Source organism: Tamandua tetradactyla, chromosome 7 (assembly GCF_023851605.1).
Source record: "Tamandua tetradactyla isolate mTamTet1 chromosome 7, mTamTet1.pri, whole genome shotgun sequence".
Lineage (NCBI taxonomy): Eukaryota > Metazoa > Chordata > Mammalia > Pilosa > Myrmecophagidae > Tamandua > Tamandua tetradactyla.
The window spans coordinates 88094839-88110185 of record NC_135333.1 but is presented as its reverse complement, the minus strand read 5'-3'; the positions used below and the strand labels follow the sequence as shown (position 1 = coordinate 88110185).

General features: G+C 32.7%; 1 protein-coding gene across 2 annotated transcripts in view; it reads left to right on the top strand.

The window, feature by feature from the left end:
- Positions 1-15347, top strand: part of KRAS (KRAS proto-oncogene, GTPase) — a 43522-nt gene that overhangs the window by 8945 nt on the left and 19230 nt on the right. For both annotated transcript variants that reach the window (XM_077170329.1, XM_077170330.1), the window contains exon 3: positions 13328-13506. In XM_077170329.1, the coding sequence (XP_077026444.1) occupies positions 13328-13506 (179 nt within the window). The remainder of the gene's footprint in view (positions 1-13327; positions 13507-15347) is intronic.

The following is a 15347-nucleotide window of genomic DNA, read 5'->3' as shown; positions in this document are numbered from 1 at the left end:
TTGTACCTTACAGTCTTCCATGAGATACACTGTGGAACAAAAGGGACCAGATCCCTGCCTTCGTACTTAGTATTATTAGATGTATTTTGAAGAGCAGTATTTCTAGCAGTGATCCTAATTATATACAACTTAATTTAGAGACTGTAACTTTAGGAGGGCATTTGATTTCTTCCATCTTTTACCTTTACTGTTTCATAGTGCCTAGGTTTATGAAATAATTATATTAATGTGATCTTATAATAAAATTAGTAGAAATATGTAACAGAAATAAAATATTTGAGAGGCTTAAGGAGAGAGAGTTGTTTCCTACCTTAGGTAATTTTTTCAACTTTTTATTTTGAAAAGTTTCAAACTAACATAGAAAACTAGTAAACAGTAGTACAATGAATACGTTATATTTAAACTAGATTCATTAGTTAACATTTCGCAATATTACTTTCTCTTTATGTGTGTATATTTTGTGTGCATATTTATATTCTCATACATTCTCTTACATTCATGAATGCATATTATTTATTTTTTCTATTCTATTTTTATTTATTCTAATTCATTCTATTTGAGAATTAATTACACATGTCATGACTAAGACTGGGGTCTGCTGGCCAAATCCAACCTGCTGCTTGCTTTTGAAAATAAAATTTTTTGGAGCACAGCCGTGCTTGTGTGTTTACATATTGCCAGTGACTACTTTTGCACTTTAACAGCAGGGTTGACTAATTGCCACAAAAACTATATGATTTGCCAAGCCTAAAATGTTTACTACTTGCCCCTTTACAGAAAATATTTACTCATCCAATTCTAACAAGAATATTTCCTCTGTAAATATAATGCGATGATCAAATTTAGGAAATTAAATATTAGTGCAATACTGTTATGTAATATATAGTCCATATACAAATTTTGCCAGTTGTTCCAATTACGTCCTTATAGCAGCTTTTTTTTTGCCTGATCCATGATAAAAAATGACACATTTAGTTGTCATGTCTCAGTATCTCTTTTGTTATAGAATAGTTTTTCAGCCTTTCTGTTTTCAACAAAGGTATTTTTTTTAACTTTTTTTATTGTATAATATAACTTATATACAAAACAAAGAAAGAAAAAAGCAATAGTTTTCAAAGCACTCTTCAACAAGTGGTTACAGGACAGATCCCAGAGTTTGTCATGGGCTACCATACCATCCTCTCAGATTTTTCCATCTACCTGCTCCAGAATATAGGAGGCTAGAAGGAATAAATATTTCTTTATCATCACAATCGACTTTTTTCTCTTTTTGACAAAGGTATTTTTTGAAGAATGCAGGTCAGTGGTTTTGTAAAGTCCTCCCAGTTTAGATTTATCTTATTCTTCCTCATGATCAGTTTCATGTTAAACAGATTCAGCAGAAATGCTACTTAAGTAATGCTGTGTCCTTCTCAGTGCATCACATTAGGAGGAACATGATGTTGGTTTGTCCCATTATTAATGATGTTAATGTTGATTTGATTATTTGGTTAGGGTGATATCTATCAGATTTCTCTTGGTAAAGGTATCTTTAATTTCTTTATAATTAATGAGAAACTTTAAAACTATAATTATACTGTTCTCTAGTACATTTGTACCCAGTGGTACTTGTATCTGCTGGTAATTCTTGCCTGTGTAAATTATAGTCATGGTGGTTCAAGATGGTAATGTTCTAAATCTGTCATTATGTCTATATTTATTATTGATATCTACCCTAAATAAGAGCTCTCTTTTCTCTATTACTTCATTTATTTGTTTGGCTTATTTGTGTCATGTAGAATCATGAATTCTTTTTTTTTTCAAAGTGTTGAAGTCTGTTACTGTAATTTGCTTTTGATATGGTCCCTGGAATTCTTTTCTAGCTGGCTCCTGTATCCTTTTTTTTCCTTTCTGGGGGTGCACAGTTGGGAGTTGAACCTGGGTCTCCTGCCTGGCAGGCAAGTCTTCTACCACTGCACCACCTGTGCACCCCTCCTGTATCTTTCTGATGTGCCCATCAGTTTTTAAGCTTTTCCTTAACTTTTCTGGCATGCGGCATGCTCTAGGTTCACCTGTTTTTTCCTGTCCTAGTACTCTTCACCCCCCTGTATAGCTTTTTCCTCCCATAGTAAAATTATCTTGTATACATTTTGATGTTAAACCTTCGATTAGCTGTGAAATAAAAAAAAAAGTTTGTTGTAAATCCTGGTTCTTGAAGTGTTAGCTAAGTAACAGATTGAGCAAATTAATTTGCCATTAGGTTAATTCCTTAATTTTGGAAATGGGATTAAGCATTTTTCACTAATGAGAAACTTGGAAATCCTTTTTCATTTTCAAAGTATCCTTAAACCATTTAGGAAAAGATTGAGTTACTTGACTACAAAAAATTAAGACTTTTTAAACAATAATACTGGGTAAATGAAACAGTGTTATGAAAATTATTTGCAACATATATTAGTAAGCTTCTCATGTATGAATTTTAAAAAGGCAGATATCCAGATAGGAAACAAAAAATAAAGGGCTAAGGATATAAATCACCAAGGTATCTATCAAAAAAATAAATAAAACAAATTACCTATAATGTATTTTTAAAGATGCTTGCTCACTAATACAGGAATGAAAGTTTCAACAGTAAGCGCCATTTTTCACTTTCATACCGGCTAAGATTAGAATGATAATGCTCAATGCTGGGAAGATGAAGGAGAAATTTATGCTGTGGCGAGCGTATAAATTCTTATAAACTTTCCAGGGGTTAGTTTGCAATATGTCGCAAAATTTAAACTGCATGTCCTTTGACCAAATAATTCCACTTCTAGGACTTTATCCCAGGGATTTAATTGGACATTGTTTAAGATGTATATACAGAAATGTTTATTGCAATATTATTTATGATTTTTTTAAAAATGGAAACCAATCTACTTACTAAAAATGGAAACATGTCTACTAATAGGGAATGAGTGAAGTAAATTATGGTATGTTCATACAAATTATGTTAGAGAGATGTTGAAAAGGATGAGGTAGATACATATATGAATTGACATTTAAAATGCCCATAATGAAATTTAAGCTGTGTCACAGCACATTGTGTAGAGTATGATTCCATTTATCTGAGAAAATGCATATCTGTACATAAAATATAGTAGGACATATGCCATACAGTTAATTTCTGTCTCAGTAGTATTTAGTTATTTTTAAATGAGCATATGCTGTCGGGCGAGGTGGAGGGTATTCATTATAGGGGAAGAAAGGCACTAAAATGTTAGATCACTTCATCATTTTCTTCCCTCTTTTTAAAGCCTCAATAGATTAGATAATTCAGGTGTACTCTTGGTATCAAGAAATCGGTATAAAGGCCAAGTAACTAACTTATAGGGATATAATACAAAACATGAAAACCATATTGGCATTTGTAATTGTTAAGGTTGGTTCCACAGTCCATCCAGCCTCACATCCTGACCTTGACGTCAGGCAATAATTTATGGGAGAAAGCCACTTGATTTCAACAGGTTACAGATGTATGCTTATAATAGCCTTATTTTCAAAATCTGTTGTGCAGATTTTCCTTGATGGCCAGAATTTTTAACTCTCTTGGGAATTGTACATTGTATTTTCTCTAGTCCTAAATCACGATTCAACATTCTCATAATTCCAGTTATCCAGCATTTGGTAAAGAAGTCTTTGTTCTCTTTTTATCCTTACTTTTAGTGAATGCCTTAATTTTTCATTGAAAAGTCTGTCATGAGAACAAGCTCTTTTAACTTCCTTGGTCCCTAATCAAAGTAGAAATCCCTTATAACTTTCAACTCTCCTTAATTTTAGCCCTCAATCCCTAGAGCTTGTCAAGATATTTTGAAATATGGTTGCCGGTTTTGCAAAAAGTAGTCTAAGACTGGATGTCCAAAAATTTTATAAAGTCAGGATACTGTTTCTGTGTAGTTTGTAATAGTCCCTAGCTCCCTATATTTTTGGCCTACAATAGCATGTGCAAAGTAATATATAAAGTAATAGTTAACTGTTTATAGCATTTTTAGTCTGTAAAGGGATTTTCATTGTTTTTTATCCTTATGTGCATATCTAGTCCTATATGTATTTAGCTACTTTTAAAGCTGAGGGAACAATATTTTAGAGTAAATGAGAGATTGAGTAGTTTGCTCAAGCTCACAACACAGTAAATGTACTTCTGCGGTTGCCCATAGATTAAAGAATCCCGAGTCCGTCTCTTGCCTAGACTTCTGTTTTGAGCACCAGATCTGCTTATTAAGCTGTCTACAGCTCATACTCACCATGACAACCCACAGACGTACTGAATTCCACATACCCAAAATTGAATTCACCTTTTTCTCCACCCCTCACTCCTTTCTTTTCCTTCTGTTTCCATCCCCAATCAATAAGCTCTGCCAATTTTCTTTTATTGATATAGTTCACATAGCATAAAGTTTATTCTTTTAAAGTATACATTGGTTTTAACTATTCACAAGGTTGTGCAACTCCCACCACTAACCTCATTTTTGTCACTTGAAAAGAAACCTCAAAGCCATTAGCACTCACTCCCTAGTTAGTCTCCTGCCTGCCCTTGGCAACACTCATTTACTGTCTGTGGATTTGTCTATGCTGAACATTTCATATTTTCATAAAAAGGGAATGATACAATATATGGCTTTTTTTTGTGCCTGGCTTATTTCATTTAGGATTATGTTGTTCAAGGATCATCAATCCACATGTATCAGTACATCATCCCTTTTTCTTTTTTTGTATTTTTTTATTAGAGCAGTTATAGGTTTACAGAAAAATTTTGCAGAGACTAGAGTTCCCAAATATACCATCCCCACGCAGTTTTCCCTGTTAATATTTTGTATTAGTGTAGTACCTTTGTTATAATTGAGGAGATACTGTTAATATAATTCTACTGTTAACAGTATTCCATTGTTTACTTTATGATTTAGTCTTTGTCTTGTAAAGTTCTAAGGCTTATATAATCTTAAAGTTCACATTTTAACCATTTTCAGGTATACAGTTCAGTGGTGTTAATTACATTCATATTGTGCTACCATCCATTACCGAAACTTTTCCAACACCCCGGACAGAAACTCTGTACCACTGAGCACTGTCTCTTCATTACCTATCCCTGCTGTGGTCCCTTGCAACCTACTGTAAATTTTCTATTAATTTGCACATTTTAACTATTTCAGATAAGTGAGGTCAGTGTCTGCCTTATTTCACTCAACATGTCTTCAAGATTCATCCATGCTGTAGCATGTTTCAAAACTTCATCCTTTTTATGGTATAATATTCCATTGTATGTATATGCCGCATTTTCTTTATCCATTCATCAGTTGATAGACATTTGGATTGTTTCCACTTTTTGTCAATTTTGAATAAAGCCATTATAAATATTCAAGTTTTTGTGTGAACATGTTTTCAGTTTTCTTAGGTATATACCTAGAAGTGGAATTTCTGGGTCATATGGTAGCTCTGTGTTTAACTTTGAGGAACTGTCAGACTTTTTCAGAGTGACTTTACCATTTTACCTTTCCATTAGCAGTGTATGAGGATAGTTCTGCCAATTTTACTTGATAGATATTTCTCAAATCTATTTAATCTTCTCCATCAATACTGCTGCTGCTTTAGTTCAAGTTGTGCCATATTTTTGTCTTAGTTTCCTAACTCATTTCTCAGTCTCTGATCTTGTCTCTTTCTGTGATTCCTCCTCATGATTAACATTGAACCTACTAAATCTGATCCTCCCTACTTATTAAAACCTCTCCATGATTTATTATAGGATGTAGTTCAAAACTCCTCATTATGACATATAAAACGCTCCATAAGCTGGCCTCTGCTATAGATTGTCCAGTTTCATTTCTTGCTACTTGCCTATAATCCCTCAAAGCTAAAGTTATATTGAACCTCTTGGTTCCATGCACTGTGCGTGCTGTTCCATGTTTTTATGTATTCTCTTTACTCTTTCTTGCTTAGAATACCACTCCTTCTTCTTGATTCATATAAAGAAAGAGGATCTCCCTTTCCTGTGTGCCATCATTGTAATTTGTTGAGCCTATGGGGTTGCATTTATTTCATTGTATTTTAATTATCTATTAACATTCTTATATCTTCCCACTATAGTAACTTTCTTTTCTCTTTTTATTGAGAAATCTTTACACACATACATTCCAGACAATGGTGTATAATCGATGGCTCACAATGTCATCACATAGTTGTGCATTCATCACCATGATCATTTTCTAAAATTTGTATTAATAAAATCAATCAACATAAACACAAACATTCTTAACGTATGAGCATTCCATACTTGGTGTGCAGTCATGGCTCACAGTATCATCACATAGTTGTATATTCATCACCATGATCATTTCTCAGAACATTTACATCACTCCAAAAAAAGAAATAAAAAGAAAAAAGAAAAAACTCATACATACCACACTCCTTTCCCCTCCCTTTCATTGATCACTGTATTTCAATCTACTAAATTTATTTTAGCATTTGTTCCCCCTATTATTTATTTATTTTTAATCCATATTTTTTACTCATCTGTCCATACCGTAGATAAAAGGAGCATCAGAACAAGGTTTTCACAATCATATAAGTCACTTTGCGAAATCTGTGTCATTATACGATCATCTTAAAGAAACATGGCTACTAGAACACAGCTCTACAGTTTCAGGCACTTCCCTCTATCCTCTCTAAAACACCTTAAACTAAAAAGGAGTTATCTATATAATGCATAAGAGTAACCTCCAGGATGACCTCTCGACTATTTGAAATCTCTCAGTCACTGAAATTTTATTTTTAATTTTATTTATTTATGAAACATAACCACATACAAACACAAACATTCTTACCATATGATCATTCCATTCTTGTTATATAATCAATAACTCACAATATCATCACATAGTTGTATAGTCATCATCATGATCATTTCTTAGAACATTTGCATCAATTCAGAAAAAGAAAACAGAAAAAAATTCATACATACTATACCCCTTACCCCTCCGTTTCATTGATCACTAGCATTTCGATCTACTAAATTTATTTTAACATTTGTTCCCCCTATTATTTATTTATTTTTAATCCATATGTTTTACTGGTCTGTCGATAAGGTAGATTCAAGGAGCATCAGACACAGGGTTTTCACAATCACACAGTCACATTGCAAAAGCTTTATCATTATGCAGTCATCTTCAAGAAACATGGCTACTGGAACACAGCTCTACATTTTCAGGCAGTTTCCTCCAGCCTCTCCATTACACCTTAAGTAAAAAGGTGATATCTATTTAATGCATAAGAATAACCTCCAGGATAACCTCTCGACTCTGTTTGGAATCTCTCAGCCATTGACACTTTATTTTGTCTCATTTCTCTCTTCCCCCTTTCAGTCGGGAAGGTTTTCTCAGTCCCTTGGTGCTGAGTCCCAGCTCATTCTAGGATTTCTGTCCCACATTGCCAGGAAGGTCCACACCCCTGGGAGTCATGTCTGATGTAGAGAGGGGGAAGGCAGTGAGTATGCTTATCATGTTGGCTAAAAGAGAGAGGCCACATTTGAGCAACAAAAGAGGTTCTCTTGGAGTGAGTCTTACACCTAATTTTAAGTAGGCTTAGCCTATCCTTTGCGGGGTTAAGTTTCATATAAACAAATAGGTCTAATTTTAAGTAGGCTTAGCCTGTCCTTTGTGGGTTAGGCTATGATATGAACATATGAACAAACCCCAAGTTTGAGGGTTCATATGAACCAACTCCAAGTTTGAAGGTTCAGCCTATTGGTTTTGTTGTCCTCACTGCTTGCAAGAATATCAGGCCTTCTCCAGATGGGGAAATTGAATTTTCTTTCTTTCCGTGTTCATTTTTTAGAACACTTGCATCACTCCAGAAAAAGAAATAAAAAGAAAGAAGAAAAAAGTCATATATACCATACACCATACCCTGCCCTGTCATTGACCACTTGTCATTTCCATCTACCCAATTCATTTTACCTTTTGTCCCCCCTATTATTTATTTACCCATATTTTTTTACTCATTTGTCCATATCCTGGATAAAAGGATACAGCAAATTTCCTGAGATTAGAAATTATATAATCCCTGGCATAGTCTGACATTTAGTAGAATTTCAGTAAGTGCTCCTGTGATCTGGGGAATGAACTAATAAACCAGTGTCTACAGGCTCCAAATTCCTTGTTTTTCCCTTATATTATTCTAATATCCCCCTTTATTGCACATGTTTCTAGCTGTCTTTGAAAATCAGCTTTCTAAAACAACGCATTATGGCTTATAACTGATAGCATTCTATAATGGAATCTTTTAAAGAGTGACATAAAGTATTAGCACATTAAGTAAATAAAAGTAAATCTCGTTTTCCCCTTTTTTTCCCTTTAGGCATCATAAAGCAGTACATGAAAAATACTTATAATACTTAACGTGTTAAGAAAACGTTATCAAAAAATTTCAAAAATAAATCCTCAAATAATATTTTAGCTGGCATTTTCAGCTATTCACATTTATAAGAGCTTCTGATAGAATCATCAACACCTGAAGATGAAGAGGAAATGAAATAATGCTTGTAATATGCTTATCACAGTATTAGACATGTAAGGGCCCTGTAAATGTTGGCTTATTAATAATGTAACCTTATTAATAGTAATAAGGTTATATTGCATAGAAGTTTCTAATTTCTTTAGGTTTTTTGTTTATTATAGTCTGTCTTCCCATGTCAAGGTTATTGCCTGAATTGGAAGCCATTGGGAGCCTAAGTTGAGTATGTTAAAAAGTGTATATACCAAGTAACTCAGTTACTATTAATTATAATAGAAAAATGACAAAGTGATATTTTGGCTAATGAGTTTATCTTAGTTTTAATGATTTAGCCTTAGCTTTCAAAATCCTAATAATAGGTCAACAGATAAGTTTTATACATTCAAAAACATTTAAAGGGGAAAATAATAAACTGGGAAATGCTTTTTAAAAAAATTATGTCAGTACATAAAAAGGTGAAAATCCAACTGGGCAGAGGACATGGGTAATGGCAATAAATATGAAAAAATGTTTATAACTTTATTAGCCCTAAAATAAATTGATATTATAACAATAAGAAAAAATATAAAATTCATTCTGAGTAAGTGGCGGTGAAATAGGTATATTCTTAATGTTGCATGGAAAAAAATAATACAATGAATGTTGTGCATGCACTAGCCAGCTTTGTCATATCTTAAACATTTTGCCACATTTGATTTATGTGTTTTTTTCTTTTTCATGATACAAAACTTGAAAGAGTTCTCTCCTCTCCTGAACATTTTAAAATCTCTGTATCATTTAAATTATCCTTTTACCTTAAAGATACCATACTGTGTACAACTTGCTTGAATACATTTGTTGAAATACTCTTAATATGTTGTAATCATAAAATTTACAACTTTCTTGTCTCAGTAAAATTTACAGTATCTTAAGCTGGACTTATTTTTATAAGAAAACTTTGAAAAAATATTTAAAAACAAATTGAGAGATTTAAAAACCTACCTTTATAAACTATTACACTGATAACTAGTGGGGGAATTTGTTCTCTGGATTCACTTTGAAGATGCAATGTCTGTAGGTTAGAAATTTGAACAGAGTGTGGACAGTTGAAAATCTGTCAAATTATATTTATATTAACTGTTTATTGTGTGTGTGTGTTTTATAGTTGAAATAAAAAAATTAATTTATATTTTAGTGCTGTGTATGCTTACATTGAGTGGATTCATTAAATAATCAAAAGAGAATCCTGGAAAAAAAAGAAAAGAGAATACTGATTAACTTATATGTTCAAAATTTATTTTGCACAGGGGATATAGTCGTGAGCACTACCATCATGGAATTTAAAGCCAGTGGCAGGTATAGACTTAAACAATTAAATATATAACAAACAAATATATAATTATAAATTAGTAAGAAGGTATTGAGAGTGAATCACAGAATGACATTGATAAGTCCTTTGAACTTTAAAGATAAATGGGGGCGGGCAATGGTGGCTCAGTGACAAGAGTTCTCACCTGTTATGCCAGAGTCCCGGGTTCGATTCCCGGTGCCTGCCCATGTGAAAAAAAAAAGATCGATGGGATGCTGTTGAAGGACTCTGAGCAGGAGAGTGACCTGATCTCATCTACATTAAAAACGATGACTTGCTCTCTGTAGAGCATATATTATAAGAGTGACAGCAGGTATACCTGCTAGGAAACAGTTGCAGGATATTGCAGGAGCCAGATAGTAACATGGACTAGTGACATTGGTAATGGTGGTGTTGGTGGGGGCTTAGTTTCTGGGTGTAGTTTGAAGATAGATAAATGGTGTAGGATTGTGATTCAATTACACTCATTACACATTATTAAATGCCTGTTTTATTTTCCTTTGTAAGACATTTTAGGATGCTGTGTTAAGTATATCCCTATTACAACTGTATCTTTTAAAAAATAAACGTATTTCTTTAGCATCCTTTATCAGAAGTGGCATTACTGTGTCAAAGACATTTATAGGGCTCTTAGTGATACCGTCTGATTGCTTTCCAAAAGGATTGCCCTATTTATAGTTTCTCCAGAAATGTTTCCATTTCGACTACAATTTATTCTTGCCAGCATAATACATTTTCATTTAGAAAAGTTTCTTACTGCTTCAGCGGATGAAAAAAATGGATACTTCAGGTGGTGGGGAGAAGGGAATACATGGCGTAGCTTTCCTCCATTTAATATTTTGTTGTGTTAAATTAATTTGAGTAGCTTTATTTTATCTTAGTTTCCTAAGGATATCAGTAACTTCTGTACCTGATCTAAAAGTTTATTCTATTTGAAGGCTGGAAATAATACTGATTAAAAATGTAAAATCTTGATTGTTATATTTGTTCCATTACTAACTAGTTTCATTGTAGTATCTGTGGTTTTAAACTGGCTGGGTTTTGACAACCTGGACTTTTTCAGAATAGTGATTTTTTTTTAAGTTTAAAGGGAATAATTAATGTATTGAGAATACTTAAAATTTATGAAAAGGTATTTTATTTAGACCAAAGGTGAGAATGTTTTTCTTTAAAAAAAAAAAAAAAGGCCAGACAGTAAACATTTTTAGGCATTGCTGGTCTCAGGGTCCTTGTTACATGTTCTTTGTTTTTGTTCTTCTTTGTATTTTACAACCATTTAAAAATGTGAAACTGTTCATGAGCCCTACAAAATCAGGCATCTGGGATTTGGCCTGTAGGTAGTAGTTTGCTGTATCTTAAGCACCCCTAATCTTGGGAAAGAGTCTATGTTGGTGAATAATATTTTTTCTATCTCCATGTATATTTTTTCTTATGGTTAACCTAGAGATAGAACAATATCTTTAGTATCAGTGTATCTTTTTTGTTGTTTGCTTTCTGCTTTGTCTGCAAACCTATCAGTTATTTTCAGATTATAATTTGCTATTTAACATTTTTATTCACAAGTTTTTACCAAGTTGCATTGCATTTTTATAAACCGTAATGTCTAATTGTGCTTTTATGGAAAGAATTTTAGTTAAAATTAACTTTGGAAATAATCTTTAACATAAGTCTATTCTTTCCAGCCCGAAGCATTGTTTACTAGTCAGTTTGTATGACTTTTTAAAAATTATTAAATGTGACTCAAAATCTTGCTTTTGATATTTTTAAACCTGGAAAGGAAAAGACAGGTGAACAGGGACTGCTTACCCAGTTTTTCAGTCCGTTTGGTAGAGAATTCATCATAAAAACATCTTGTGAAATATGTGGAGAAACTACTATTATTGCACAATGTATACTTTTTAAACCTAAGTGTTTGGGAATTTTGTAAATAGGACATTATGGAGGTACATTTTGGAGGCATTATATGTGGGCAGATGGTGAGTAATCCCAAACCCTGCCTCATGATTAAATAGACTTATGTGGCTCTGAAACAATAGTCTTTTATTTATTATTGGTGGAAAATTTAAATTTAAAAAATAAAGAAACTTATTTTCCTAAGTTCTTTACAGCAGTAGGTAAGGAAAACACTTTAGATGGTCCATTTTACATGCTCCAATAGCCATACCTGTATGATGGATTGACTCTTTTTTTTTTTTTTAACATGGGCAGGCACCGGGAATCGAACCCGGGTCCTTTGGCATGGCAGGCAAGCATCCTTGCCTGCTGAGCCACTGTGGCCTGCCCGGATTGACTCTTAAGACAAGTCCTTTGCTCCCTCTACTTCCTGTTCTTTTACTATAATTCAAAAGCACTGGTTTTCAATTTCTAATGTACAGGGGTTCTTATGAGTAGAGGATTAGGTTAAAATAATAAAATGTCAACCAGATGCTCAAGCTCTTTTATTAAAGAGCTTCTTGTTTAAATAAATTAAAATATCCATCCTTTTTTATTACTGGTGAAATAATATTTATTATAGACAATTTGGAAGATAACTGCTTAAAAGATAAGAGATGAATTCTCTCTTTCCTTCCTCCGTCAAATATATAAACTATTAACATTTTGATGTGTATACCACCAGTTTTTAAATATGTACACAGACACATATATTTCATTGAGGTCATGCTATATATGTGTCTTTGAATTCTCTTACATTGTGAATTTTTTCAAACATTTTATCAAAAATATGAGTTTTAATGACCATTCTTTAATGACAGGATGGTCTATAAAGTGATTCATAACTAAGGATACTTTAGTAATAGAGCCCACATGTGGAACAATAAGAAATTGTGTCCTTATGTTTATACTTAGACCCATTATCAGACCTGCCTCTTACTCCATGACTTCAAATAGCATCATTCCCTTTTTGCATTTTTTAGGCCTGTTTTGGCAGATGGTGTGAAATCCTTTAGCCATAAATGTCACTCAGAAGTCAAAGGAAATTTAGATTTTCCTCTCAAGATTCTGTTGAAGTTAACCATCCCCGTCTTTACTCTCTCTTAGAGTTATATAGTCCCCTCTTTCTCTCGCTCTTTAAATAGAATCCTCAGTGAATTTGCAGATAAAACAATCAGGCAGTTTAGAATTTAAAATATCCATCTGGCTGTTAGATATTGGTTCCACGTTTTTCGAAGTGGATGAGTTTTGACCATTTTCTTATGTATTCATTTGGCTGTTAGTAAAATACATGACGATCATTCGTAAGTTGGTTGACTTTTCTTGTCATCTAAATCAGCCTGAATAATGCATCTAGAGTTGATAACACTGAATAATAGTTGATAAAAATTTTTTCTTTTATAGCCTCTTTGAGACTTTCCTTTTTATTTCAGTGTGCACTTACATTGTTGAATCTCTGTATAACACCTTTTTAATAGTAAAAGGTGCACTATAATAATTCAGACTGTGTTTCTCCTTTCTTAGGATTCCTACAGGAAACAAGTAGTAATTGATGGAGAAACCTGTCTCTTGGATATTCTCGACACTGCAGGTCAAGAGGAGTACAGTGCAATGAGGGACCAGTACATGAGGACTGGGGAGGGCTTTCTTTGTGTATTTGCCATAAATAATACTAAATCATTTGAAGATATTCACCATTATAGGTGGGTTTAAATTGAGAGCTAATTTTCAAATGAAAAATTTTGAAGTTGAAAATTGTTTTGCTAGTTTTGAAAATTAATATATTCAAGATTTATATGATTATGGTACTTTTGGAATATTGCAAATCCCCAGTAGTTAGTTTGTTGATTAGTGGGTCATTAGAAGTAAATGACTTAAAGTGGTTGTATAAAAAGCCATGTAACAATAGTAAAAAGGATATTTAACTTACGCCAGAATTGTTTCAAAACAAATAATCTTTTATCTTTTAATATGTTCGGTCTTTACTGAGGGTCTTTTTCAAGTATTAATGCCAGGGCTCTCTTTTTGAAGATTCTGATTTAGTTAATCTGGGATTAGGACCAAGGTATGGATACTTTGAGAAAGGTCTTTAGATAATTTTAATATGACCCCCTGCTAAAGAACTGATGTTCCAACAGTAGTCTCTGTAGCAGAATAGTAAACTTTTTTTTTAGTAAAATAGAACATTTAATATTTAAAAGAATATGATTAAATAGAAGACATTTAGAGATTGTCAGTTAAAACTCTCTTAACTACTAAAATTAAAGATTAGCATATACACTCTAATATAGAATTAAAGGATTTGCCATGAATTTACTATTTAGGTAACAGCAATTATAGTTTACTGAACACTTATCTTTATTTCAAGAAAGGTTCTAAGTTTTTACATGTATTAGTTTATGTAATATTTTAAAAGATCTTTAAAAGATGGAGCTTCTGTTATCCCTTTCCAGATGAAGAAAAAAGGACAGAGTATTTAAGTAATTTGCCTCAGGTCACACAGCTGGTAAGAGACAAGTCTGGATTCATTTCTAGGCTATCTCGCTCCAGAGTTTATGCTCTTAATCACTTAGCAATACTACCATCCAAAATCTTCGGAAAGCTGAAGGTTAGGAAGTGATCTATAATGTATTTATATTCTGTTTTGTTCAAGAAAAGGATTTAAGATTGTTTTTATACAAGTACATACAATTAAAAAAAAAAAAATACCTATAACCCAAAGTTGGTAGAAGGATGAGGCAAAGAAAGGGTAGGAACCTAACAGAGGTTGGGGAATGAGGTAAGTAACAATAACTGTATTTTAAATAGATATGCTAATTTTGGACAGATCATATGAAACTGCCAGTAGTCAATAAAAATGGTCTATAAAAATGGCAATTTAGTGATTCAATTAGTCAACCCAATAATAAAATGTAATATAAAAATAGACCTTTACCCCTAGTGGAAAATAATTGGGGACCTTTCTAATTTCAGATGTTTAGTTGTTGATACAAGTATTTAGTATTTTACCATCACATACATTATTGAAGAACAACATGCAGCATTAAAATTTAACATCATTACATTGAAATTTAAGTATCAAGCTTAAACTGAATAGAAAAACAGCAAAAACCTCCATTGTATAATCTGTTCAGTTTCCATAATACATCTGAGTTTTTCAACCTTAAAAAGGGTAATATTGGAATGAAAGAAGGGCAGCATCACACTTGCAGAAATCAGGTATCATCAGTTGTTTAACATAAATTATAAGATGTATTAACGCTGTATCAGGTTAAAGTTTGAATATAATAAATTGACATGGAGGAGGAATTGTAGTTTCTGTTTATTGAGTATTTGCTAAGCACTGTACATATATTATCTAATTTAAATTTTTAAATAATTTTTGAGAGGTAGATATTATCACCATTTTACAGATGAGGTTTTTGAGGATTTGAGCAGTCTAGTAACCTACACCTGATTGCATAGATAGTGGTAGGGTTGGCATTAAACCTACACCATGTTTGACTCTAAAACCTCTGTGCTCTCAATCACCTTACTCTAGAGA